Source organism: Microplitis mediator, chromosome 4 (genome assembly GCF_029852145.1).
Source record: "Microplitis mediator isolate UGA2020A chromosome 4, iyMicMedi2.1, whole genome shotgun sequence".
In the NCBI taxonomy this organism is placed as follows: Eukaryota; Metazoa; Arthropoda; class Insecta; order Hymenoptera; family Braconidae; genus Microplitis; species Microplitis mediator.
In genome coordinates, this window is record NC_079972.1 from 5,540,447 (window position 1) to 5,552,202 (window position 11,756).

An 11,756-nucleotide genomic window follows, 5' to 3' on the forward strand; every position below is an offset into this window, starting at 1 on the left:
GGTTGTTATACACAATGGAAGTTGTCAGACTTTGACACCGAGCGCCTCGAAATACCTGGAATCAAAGTACAGAATACACAGCAGTAGATATATACTTCTTCCAATTTTGCGTAAGAAATGGGAGGAAATCAGTTAGGGAGTGTAAAAGTTAGAGAGATTTCACTGTATTATGAGGTTTTTTCCCTTGTTTAGTCCAATGAGTCCGTTAATTTTTTCTCTGTATGTAGTCACTACTTTGTTAATTTTTATGACTCTTATTATAATTTATTCGTTCAAAAAGTATTGCTTGATTGTTACTGGATATTCAAATTTATTGTAAAATTGTTATTTAAATATGTATAAGTTTGTCAATATAATAAAGAATTGTGCGTGAAAAATAAATAGTATAACTTTAAAATCTCTATAAATATTCTCAATTTATATGAATGTTTAGAATACTAAAAATTTCCAAAATCAAAGGTAAGTTGTTTTTTACAATAAATATTTTTCATCAACGTCCGATCAAATCTTATTCTATGATCTCTAACTACTGTCCGATGGTAACCTGACTTTTTATTTACTTGCAACTCTACTTGCCGAACTACCACAGCTTACCTAATCGACTTAAAACACTGTTTCTACTGAATATATATATATATAGTCCACACTCGATTCCACCTCAGAATAAAAACTGATTTCATACTCTACTCAGTCTTCTTGAGTACAGAATAAAATTCCTTACCATCTAAACACGAGCTAAAAAATGAAATAAGTTTTTTTACTTTTTCTATCTGTCACTAAACTATAACTAACTATCATATAATTAAAAACCAACCGTAAATTCATTACCGGAAGATAGACGAAAGAGTTAAAGAAACGGAAATCTATCATGAAAAATTACTTCTTCCAGAATAGAGCAATCTTCCATGTGGCGCAATTATTAGACCATTAGATATAGTAAGAGTATGGAACAACAAGTTCTTATTCTATTCTATTATGAAAAAGCAATCAATTTTTTGTACGAAAAAAATAAGCATTCCTTTTTTTTTATAAAATGATTTTTTATTAAAACGGTATAAAATGAATACTTGAAAGAATAAACTATTTATCTTTGCCTAAACTGTACACAATCCTTTGCTATTTGCACACAACTATAGACAATACGACAAATTTTCAAGATGTAGTTTATATTGTGATTTGAGAACAAAAGCGCGAAAAAAAACGCATGAAAAAACAAAATTAGAATAATTGGATTTTACACGAGTTATAGAATTCAGGGAATTTCTAAATGTTTAAAAATAATTGTAATCATAAATAATCACGAATTGCTACCATTTCAATCAATACAAATTTTCTACTCATCCTTTACTTATATTCTATAAATGTCTGCATTTATCGGCAAATGAAACACATATATACAATTTTGCACGCCTCATAACGCGAAGCGTTTGAGGTTGTGCATTACTCTCAACATTTTTGATTTTTCATATGCATAACTTTTGAGTCGAAATAACGGAATAATGATGATACATATATTGATCGCAACAGTTTTTTAATTGTTTTGAGTGGTGTGAAACTGTAGCGATAGGAAAAACACAAGTATATGATTTGCTTTTCGTGCGTTTCGTAATATCATAAATCTATCTCTGATAGATAAGGAAAAAGGATTAAAAATAAACAGACGGTATCTAGGAAAAAGTGAAGTGGTAATTTCAAAACAATACAATTCATGATTGACACATATGACGTGTCTTTTTTTACGACTGCAGTGAAGTATGATTTGTCACACGGTTAGTACAATTGTTATATCGAACTGAAATGATGCGCTTAGTGCTGATCATTTTCAGGGTATTCCTATAAGTGTCTTGAGATGTGGAAACTACATCGACAATAGTTAGGCCGATAATATTTATCATTTTCTAATCGGTCATTATCAAATTTGATTGGTTTTAATGTCAATAAAAAATTAATAAAAATGAAGTGGATCAAAAAATTTATTTGGTGGACAATGATAATAACAATGTGCAGTGGAAACCGAATATTTGATAAATTCAAATCGGAGTATTCATCAATTTCGTGGGATCAAATGGTAATTATTAAATATTTTTTCATAAAATAACATAGTTGAAAGAAAACCAGTCTGCAATAAGAAATTTAAAAAGTAAAAAAAAAAAAAAAAAAAGTTTATAAAATAATACCATTGTTATAATTAACCTAATTAGTGTAATAACTAAACAAAATTTGGTTTGTTAATTCAGAGACATTAGGTAGAAGTTTTTTTTAACGTTTAATTTTAAGCAAATATTAGTAAAATAAAAAAGAGGAAAAGAATTCACTATATATTAACTTTTTATTGACTTCTACACGCAGAGAATTTTACGGTATTTTTTACATCAAAAATTTGTAGAAAAATTACTATAGTCATAGTAACATGAGGACTAGACCGGTTCAAAAAAATCGACTGTTTTTTTTTTTTTCAAAACCCGCAGTGAAATATTTTCCTAGTCATAAAAAAAGAAGCCGGTGAAAACGGGAGCTCTTAATATCAATTTTGAAAGGTCGCCCATCGTAAATTTCTATTTTACGTTTAAATAACATGGAAAAAAAAATTTTTAACTTTGGAATTTTTCAACTCATTTTGGAATTAACATGTCGGGGTGAGAGATACATATTTTTGAAGGAAATTGAACGCTCTAAATAAATTGTCTCTTATGTTTTTTCTCTAAGTCTGCTCCTTTAAAAGTTATTCGAGTTTAAAGTTCAAGATGTAATTAATTTAATCTTTTTTTCTTAATTTTTCTTAAATATTTCATAATTACTATTGAAAAAAAAAAAAAATTTGTCTTAAAATATTAAATTATCAAGTTTAACGTCGTTGACAAAGTAGATCTTTATTGTTCTACTATGAGGAATAAATGACTTTTCAATTCAAAAAATCTGAAATTAATTCTCTCTTTGAAGTTTAAAAAAAATTTGAATTGTATGTACAATGTACAATATAGTGGAAACCTAAACAATTTACAATGTACATACAATTCAAATTTTTTTTAAACTTCAAAGAGAGAATTAATTTCAGATTTTTTGAATTGAAAAGTCATTTATTCCTCATAGTAGAACAATAAAGATCTACTTTGTCAACGACGTTAAACTTGATAATTTAATATTTTAAGACAAATTTTTTTTTTTTTTCAATAGTAATTATGAAATATTTAAGAAAAATTAAGAAAAAAAGATTAAATTAATTACATCTTGAACTTTAAACTCGAATAACTTTTAAAGGAGCAGACTTAGAGAAAAAACATAAGAGACAATTTATTTAGAGCGTTCAATTTCCTTCAAAAATATGTATATCTCACCCCGACATGTTAATTCCAAAATGAGTTGAAAAATTCCAAAGTTAAAAAATTTTTTTTTCCATGTTATTTAAACGTAAAATAGAAATTTACGATGGGCGACCTTTCAAAATTGATATTAAGAGCTCCCGTTTTCACAGGCTTCTTTTTTTATGACTAGGAAGATATTTCACTGCGGGTTTTGAAAAAAAAAAAATAGTCGATTTTTTTGAACCAGTCTAATGAGGACAGTATGGATTTATTGTACAAATTACCGATAACGTAGTAATTTTTAAAATATATCGGACAGAATTTACAAGGTGCATTGTATATTTGACAAAGCAACAGATTAAATTTTATCCAAGAAATTTAAATTTCTTAATCTGTTACTTTGTCAAATATACAATGCACCTTGTAAATTCGGTTCAATGTATTTTAAAAATTTCTACGTTATCGGTAATTTGTACAATAATTCTATTCTGTCCTCATGTTACTATGACTGTAGTAATTTTTCTATAAATTTTTGATGTAAAAAAAACTATAAAATTCTCTGCGTGTAATTAATTAACACTTCTCGAAAGTAATCTTCTACGACTGGTAACTTTTATATTTTTCCAAATAAAAATAAAAATCTTACTTTTATATGTTAATAGGGGGAATTGTTAAAATTATGTTTTTCTGATCGAGCAAATTCTATCGTCATTACTAAGGACTTGATCGATGTAATTTATCGAAATTCACGAGACATTGATCACCCAAACGTTAACATAATTGACAGCAATTATAAAGCAAAGGATATACAGATATTCAATCCTGCTTACCCCACGTATATCCTGTCTGCCCAATCTACTGATGAACTTGGTGCTCTTTTGGACGCATTGAAGTTATCACCAACGTGGAGTGTTACTTCAGTTTTCTTTATTATTGGAATCACTGAAAAATCTTGTGGAGGCGCATCAAAAACGCTGCAAGTACTCTGGAAACTCGACTTGGTTTCGTCTTATTTTGTTTGCTATGAGTCTGATAAAGATGAAATTATGATGCTGTACACTTATAACCCATTCACGAACCAAGCTCCTGAACCATGGGTAGAAGTGGAAACTTTTGACAAACCTGACAGCCGATGGACCCTCTACAAACAACCTTACTCAAATGGTATTTTTGAAGCCAATTATTGATTAGCATTAAAAAAAAAAAAATGGTTTTAATATGTTTGATTTTTCTCCTTTCAGACAAAAATATATGTCGCAATCTGACTTTTGATAAGACTCAATTTCTTAATGGCTACACCGTAAAAGCTGTGACAGTTCCGCGCCTAAAATCAAACGTCACCCAAACCAAAACGCATAATATCAGTGAGTTAAAGAATGGTTTATTATTAAATTTTAGCTATGCTGTTTTTCAAAATATTTTTTTGCATTTAAATGTTACACCGGATATTAGCATTGTAAGCAAAATGAATTCGAAAAATGTAACATTAATAGATTTAGAAAAGCTCGTAATGAATTCGACACATGATTTAATTCTAAATATAGTACCACTAAGATACCAAAGTTCACAGCTCGATATTATGAATTTTCACTATCAGACTGGCTTCATGATTATGACACAACGTAACAAACTTAAATTATCGGGTGAAATCTTTCATAATTCGTTAAATTTTAACTTAATTGCTTTGTCAGTACTCATTTTATTTATAACATTTGTGATAATAATTTGCAATAACGGTAACGATTATGGTAATGGATTCTTGGATATTGTTCGACTATCATTAAGTGCTGGAATAGCAGCTCCATTACATAAATTATCGATGCGTATGATTTTTCTGACGACAACGCTACTTGTATTTATTATAACTCCCGCTTTTCAAGGGCACATAACATCAATGTCTGCTAAACCAGAATACCGCTACACCCAAAATCTTAAAGACTTACATGATTTTAAATTCCGGGTGTACTATCACCCGGTAATTAAAAATTTTATTGTTGATCAGCAATTATGGCAAGGTTCTGATAAACATTATTTACATGAGCATAACCAATTTCCTTACACTTGTCACGAACAAGTTTTGAATGACAGTTCTAACGCATGTATTGGTTCCGTAGGTATTCTCTTACCTGCGGCTAAAAAGTATAACTTGTATTTAGCACAGGAAATGATGTATAATGTTTATGGTTCTTATTTGATGCGGAAGAATTGGGTGTTAAAAAATAGAATTGATCAATCAGCACTCAAATTATCGGAGCACGGCTTTCTCGATTATTGTAAAAAACGTGAATACACTCATTCTCTAAAAAAATGAAAGCTATAGAGGTACGGCGAAGAATAGTCGAGAAATATGAACAAATCGAATTTGAAAATTTAATATTTGTTTACATTCTTATGTCCCTGAGTTTAATTTTTTGGGTGTTGATTTTTGTGGCTGAAATACTTATAGCAAAACGTAAATTATTACAACACCGAAAAAAAATAATTGAAACGTTAGAAAGAAAAATTGTTTTTGTTGGAAATCGGATGGTTTTACTAAAATAATTGGTGTAGTAATTTTCATATACGTTTGATTAAGTGCACATTTAGATGTAAAATAAGCAATGCTTTATTAAAATCCAGAGTGATTACGTGATTAGAAGTTATAATAATGATAATAAATATTCACGAAGATCAACAGAACTGTTCCAATAAATTATGAAAATAATTCACATAATATGTAGAAATTATTGGTATGAATTATGGGTAATATTCTCATAATCATAGGCAAATCGTCGGTAATAATGCAATACCGCGTAACAAAGAGACTTGAATCATAATAATTTGTTTCCCATATTTTACACGATAACATTGATGAAATTTTTTTTGTAGCTGAAATACATTTAGACTTTTGATACTTCAAAAATAAAATGGCTTTCTTTTTAATACCGGGAAAAATTGTAACACCACTACTGGTGTTATTTCAACACCGTTTTCCGGGCTTAATTTAACACCGATAAGTTTAATACCAGGATAATTTGTTTTTCATAATGTAGGAGTATTTTCTATACCCACGTGGGAATGGTTTTCATAAGTCAGTAGAATCGATCCGTTGGTTTTTTTTTCCGTGTGTAGTTACTATAGTATACTCTGTTATTTTTATCACTGACATTAAATTTTATTTTTCTAACTTAACTTGAATATTCAAGACATATGAGTCAAGTTTACTTAACATTTTAATTTACTATAAAATTGTTATTTAAATATGTACAAGTTTGTCAATAAAATAAAGGATTGTGTGAAAAATAGCATATCTTCAAAAATCTTTAAATATTCCTAATTATTCTATGAATAATTTAAATACTAAAAATTTCAAACGTCAAAGGTAAGTTATTTTTTGCAATAACTATTTTTTATCGTCTGATCAAAACTTAATCTATGATCCGTAGCTACTGTCTGACGGTACAGTCCCTTTCTACTTAATTTCCACTCTTTACTTGCTGTCCTACTACAGGTTATCTAATGTACTTAAAACACTATTTCTACTCAACAGAGTCCACACCAAATTCAATCACAAAATAAATACCGATAACTCCATATTCTACCCAATCTCCTAAATTCAAAATAAAATTCCACACCACCTTAACACGAGCTAAAAAATCTGTCTATCGATTGTCCTTGCGGGCCAGCCCTAAAACTTCCCGCTGTCTGTTGTGAATACATTTTCGAGCTCGAAAATACGTTTGTATGCCGTTGTTTTAAAAAAAAACCGTTTTCCACCATTTATTTCTTCCACGGTATCTCGCGAACGAATTAACCAATTTTGATAGTTGAGGCGGCAATCAACGTGCTTTATAAAGTTTTAGAGCTGATTACATTTTCAAGTCGATTGCTCGACTCGTTTCTGAGAAATCTATAAAAAACTAAAAGAGAAATTTTTTTTTTCGTAGTTCGCCAATATTTTCGAGTTTTCTTGATCAAATGATCTGAAATTTTCAGGAAGTTGATGGCTAGCACGCTCCTTCGATTGCCGCCTTAACCATTCAAATCGGTTCATTAGTTTAAAAGTTATACAAGGTTTGAACACACACACACTCATACAGGTACTCGGACATCATTCTGAAAATAGTCAGAATAGCTTCCTAGGACCTCTAAACGCTGACATCTGATGAACACTCGATTTTCGATAATCGGAATGAAAACAATAACTTCCCGAATTTTAGAAAATCTACAATTTTCTTAGCGGGACGTTAAAAATGAAATTAGTTTTTTACTTTTTCTATCTCTCACTAAACTATAACTAACTATCATATAATCAAAAATTAACCGTGAATTCATTACCGAAAGATAGACGAAAGAGTTAAAGAAATGGAAATCTACCATGAAAAATTACTTCTTTCAGAATAAGACATAGAGCAATTTTCCATGTGGCGCAATCATTAGACCATTTGATGTAGTGAGAGTATGGAACAACAAGTTCTTATTCGTATTCTATTATGAAAAAGCAATCAATTTTTTGTACAAAAAAAATAATCATTCCTTTTTTTTTATAAAAGGATTTTTTATTAAAAACCCAGACAGGAAAGTACGACGAGCCCAGGCTTGGTTCAACTATGTAGAACTCTGGGCCAAACTTGTAAGCCAGCCTGGTTCCAGCCTTGCTAGAAGTCTGGAATGATAACATCGTGCCAAGCCTGGTTGCCAGCCCTGACTCATGCTTGCTTGCCAGACCTGGCCCATGCTTGGTTGCCAGACTTTGCCCATGCATCGACAAAACAAATAAATTTAATTAAAAAAAAAAATCTTATTATTATTATCCTAATAGAGTTTGTGATTATAACGTTTAAACTATTTAAATGAGTAAATGACGTGAAAAAACTCAGTGAAAATTCGGCTGGGCTCTGGGCGCGAACTGCCATCCTTCTGATTGCTGGATCCGAACGGTAGCTACTGGACAAACCTACTAATCTTGAACTGAAACTTTTATATGTTGTTGTAACAGGGTAAAATAGATTCCAATGACTATTTATTAAGATCTAAATTTGGATTTGTCCACGGTCGATAACGGGTCCTAATTATAATCCGGTTTATTAAATTGAGTGATTCGACATGTCATCGGGTGTCGCTAATCAGTGAGACCCGAACATCCGTCTCTCTCTTTGGCTAATTAATCTAGTAGGGATGAGTTTTCCTGGGGTGAATCGAAGAGTTATAAGGGAGTGCAGTGCCAAAAATTAAGAGAGTTCGTCGGACATCCAAAAGGATCAGACCTAGTAACAAAAAGGTAAATATAAGAGTCTGCGTCCGCTTCACGTGGAACGAGGTGATTAATTCTTGTTAATTATCAATTGTTACCTGGCACTTAGGGGGCCATTCTATTAATTAACTATATATATAAAAATACTTATACGCACTGTTCATTGACAGGTTATCAATTACATTTCAAAAAAATTTATAAAATTGTTGGCGAAAGAGGAAGTGAGAGGACGAGGAAAGCCGGACAACGGAACTTGGAAAACTCAAAAGAACATCGACAAATTGGTCACAGCCCGGAGCAGGACATCACTAAAAGTTCAAGGACTGCTGAAAAAGTAAAGGTAAATTATAATTAAAAAGGCCTCTGATTAATTCTATTAATCTGGCTAATTAATTATAATATATTACTTAATATCTTTCCTTTGATCTCGCGTAAAGAAACGGATAGTTCAGGCTCTCCAGCCGTTCAATCTCGTGTTCTCAAAAGTTCCATCGCGTCTCGCTTTGCCGCCGTTAAGTGTTCGAACTCTGTAGTATTTATTCAAGGCTCTACAGCCGGAATAAAATAAAGTTGTCGCGAAAATAATCCGGTAAATAAAATTTATTAATTTATTCCAGGCTTTTCGGCCGTTATAAATTAATTTATTACTGTGTCTTAAGATTAATTCAGGCTGGAATTTATTCCGTCAGCCGCATTAATTCCTAAGTAAGAAATTCAATCAATTTACTCGAATAACGTCAGTAAAATTCAGGATCCGCGTGACGCCAACTCACCGGCCGAATTTCTAGTCAAACCGTAAATAAATTTTAGTCTTTACGTCATTACATAATAACAAGTTAATTGAATAATTAATAAAAACCCTGGGTTAGCCAATTTTGGTCCAAGGATGGGTAACTATAGGTATAGCCGAACTTGGATAATCCTATCTTGGTCCAAATCTGGGTTGCCATTCAAGGATTAAGGCAGGGGAACCTAGTCTTGGCTTAAACTCGGGTTATAATTGGTTCGGCCATGATTGAGTAACCATTCTTGACCAAAGAATGGGCCAATATAGAGGTGCGAAAGCTAGGTTCCCCAGTGCTGAGCCAAGGAGGGCACCTTCGTTCAACTCTGGCAGCTCCTGCATGGGAAGGTATAAAATGAATACTTGAAAGAAAAAACTATTTATCTTTGCCTAAACTGCACACAATCTCTTGCTATTTGCGTACAACTAAAGACAATACGACAAATATTCAAGATGTAGTTTATATTAAAATTTGAAAGCGAAAGCGTAGAAAAAAACGAATGAAAAGAAAAATTAGAATAATTGAATTTTACACGGGTTATTATACATTTCGGAAAAGTTCGAAATGTATAAAAATGATTGTAATCATGAATAATCAAGATTTCGTGCCTTTTCAATCAATACAAATTTTTGTACTCTCATTTTCCGTGGCCATCTTTTACTTATATTCTATAAATGTCTGCATTTATCCGCGAATAATACACATATATCTATATAATTTTTTGATTTTTCATATGCATAACTTTTGAGTCAAAATAACGGAATAACGATGATACATATATTGATCGCAACATAGTTTTTTAATTGTTTTGAGTGGTGTGAAACTGTAGCGATAGGAAAAACACAAGTATATGATTTGCTTTGCGTGCGTTTCGTAATAATATCCCTGATAGATAAGGGAAAAAGATTAAAAATAAACAGACGGTATCTAGGAAAAAGTAAAGTGGAAATGTCAAAACAATAAAATTTATAATTAACCCATATGACGTGTCTTTTTTTACGACTACAGTGAAGTATGATTTGTCACACGGTTAGTACAATTGTTATATCGAACTGAAATGATGCGCTTAGCGCTGATCATTTTCAGGGTATTCCTATATGTGCCTTGAGATGTGGAAACTACATCGACAATAGTTATACCGATAATATTTATCATTTTCTAATCGATCAATATCAAATTTGATTGGTTTTAATGTCAATAAAAAATTAATAAAAATGAAGTGGATCAAAAAATTTATTTGGTGGATAATGATAATAACAGTGTGCAGTGGAAACCGAATACTTGATAAATTCAAATCGGAGTATTCATCAATTTCGTGGGATCAAGTGGTAATTATTAAATATTGTTGCATAAAATAATATATTTAGGAGACAATCGGGCCGCTATGACGTATTTTTTCAATGAACAAAAAAAAAATTTGTAAAGTAATACCACTTTCATGAATTTATACAGTTACTCTCATAACTAAACAGAATTTGATTTTATAACTCAAAGACATTGGGTAAATGTTTTTTTAATGTTCAATTTTAAGCAGAAATCAGTAAAATAAAAAAAATAATAAAACACTTTATTTTATCTATTTGTTAACTTCAAACAGCAAAAAAACTTAATTTTATATGTTAATAGGGGGAATTGTTAAAATTATGTTTTTCTGATCGCACAAATCCTATCGTCATTACTAAGGACTTGATCGACATAATTTATCGAAATTCACGAGTTGTCGATCACCCGAATGTTACCATAATTGACAGCAATTATAAAGCAAAGGATATACAAATATTCAATCCTGCTTACCCCACGTATATCCTGTCTGCGCAATCTACTGATGAACTTGAAGCTCTTTTGGACGCATTGAAGTTATCACCAACGTGGAGTGTTACTTCAGTTTTCTTTATTATTGGAATCACTGAAAATTCTTGTGGAGGGGCATCAAAAACGCTGCAAGTACTCTGGAAACTCGACTTGGTTTCGTCTTATTTTGTTTGCTATGAGTCTGATAAAGATGAAATTATGATGTTGTACACTTACAACCCATTCACGAACCAAGCTCCTGAACCATGGGTAGAAGTAAAAACTTTTGACAAACCTGACAGCCGATGGAGTCTCTACAAACAACCTTACTCAAATGGTATTTTTGAAGCCAATTATTGATTAGCATTAAAAAATAACAATGCTTTTAATATTTTTGATTTTTCTTCTTTCAGATAAAAACATATGTCGTAATCTGACTTTTGATAAGACTAAATTTCTTAATGGCTACACCGTAAAAGCTGTGACAGTTCCGGGCCTAAAATCAAACGTCACCCAAACCAAAACGTATAATATTAGTGCGTTAAAGAATGGTGTATTATTCAATTTTAGCTATGCTTTTTTTCAAAATATTTTTTTGCATTTAAATGTTACACCGGATATTAGCATTGTAAGCAAAATGAATTC

At 31.0% G+C, this 11,756-nt stretch overlaps 1 protein-coding gene across 1 annotated transcript; it reads left to right on the top strand.

Annotated features, from left to right (window-relative positions):
* The first annotated feature begins 1,999 nt into the window (after window positions 1–1,999).
* On the top strand, window positions 2,000–11,471 carry LOC130667189 (uncharacterized). Its single transcript, XM_057468679.1, has 5 exons — window positions 2,000–2,068; window positions 4,022–4,466; window positions 4,544–5,575; window positions 8,706–8,875; window positions 11,004–11,471. Exons 1-5 carry the CDS (start codon window positions 2,000–2,002, stop codon window positions 11,469–11,471), a joined length of 2,184 nt encoding a protein of 727 aa, XP_057324662.1.
* Window positions 11,472–11,756: the final 285 nt, after the last annotated feature.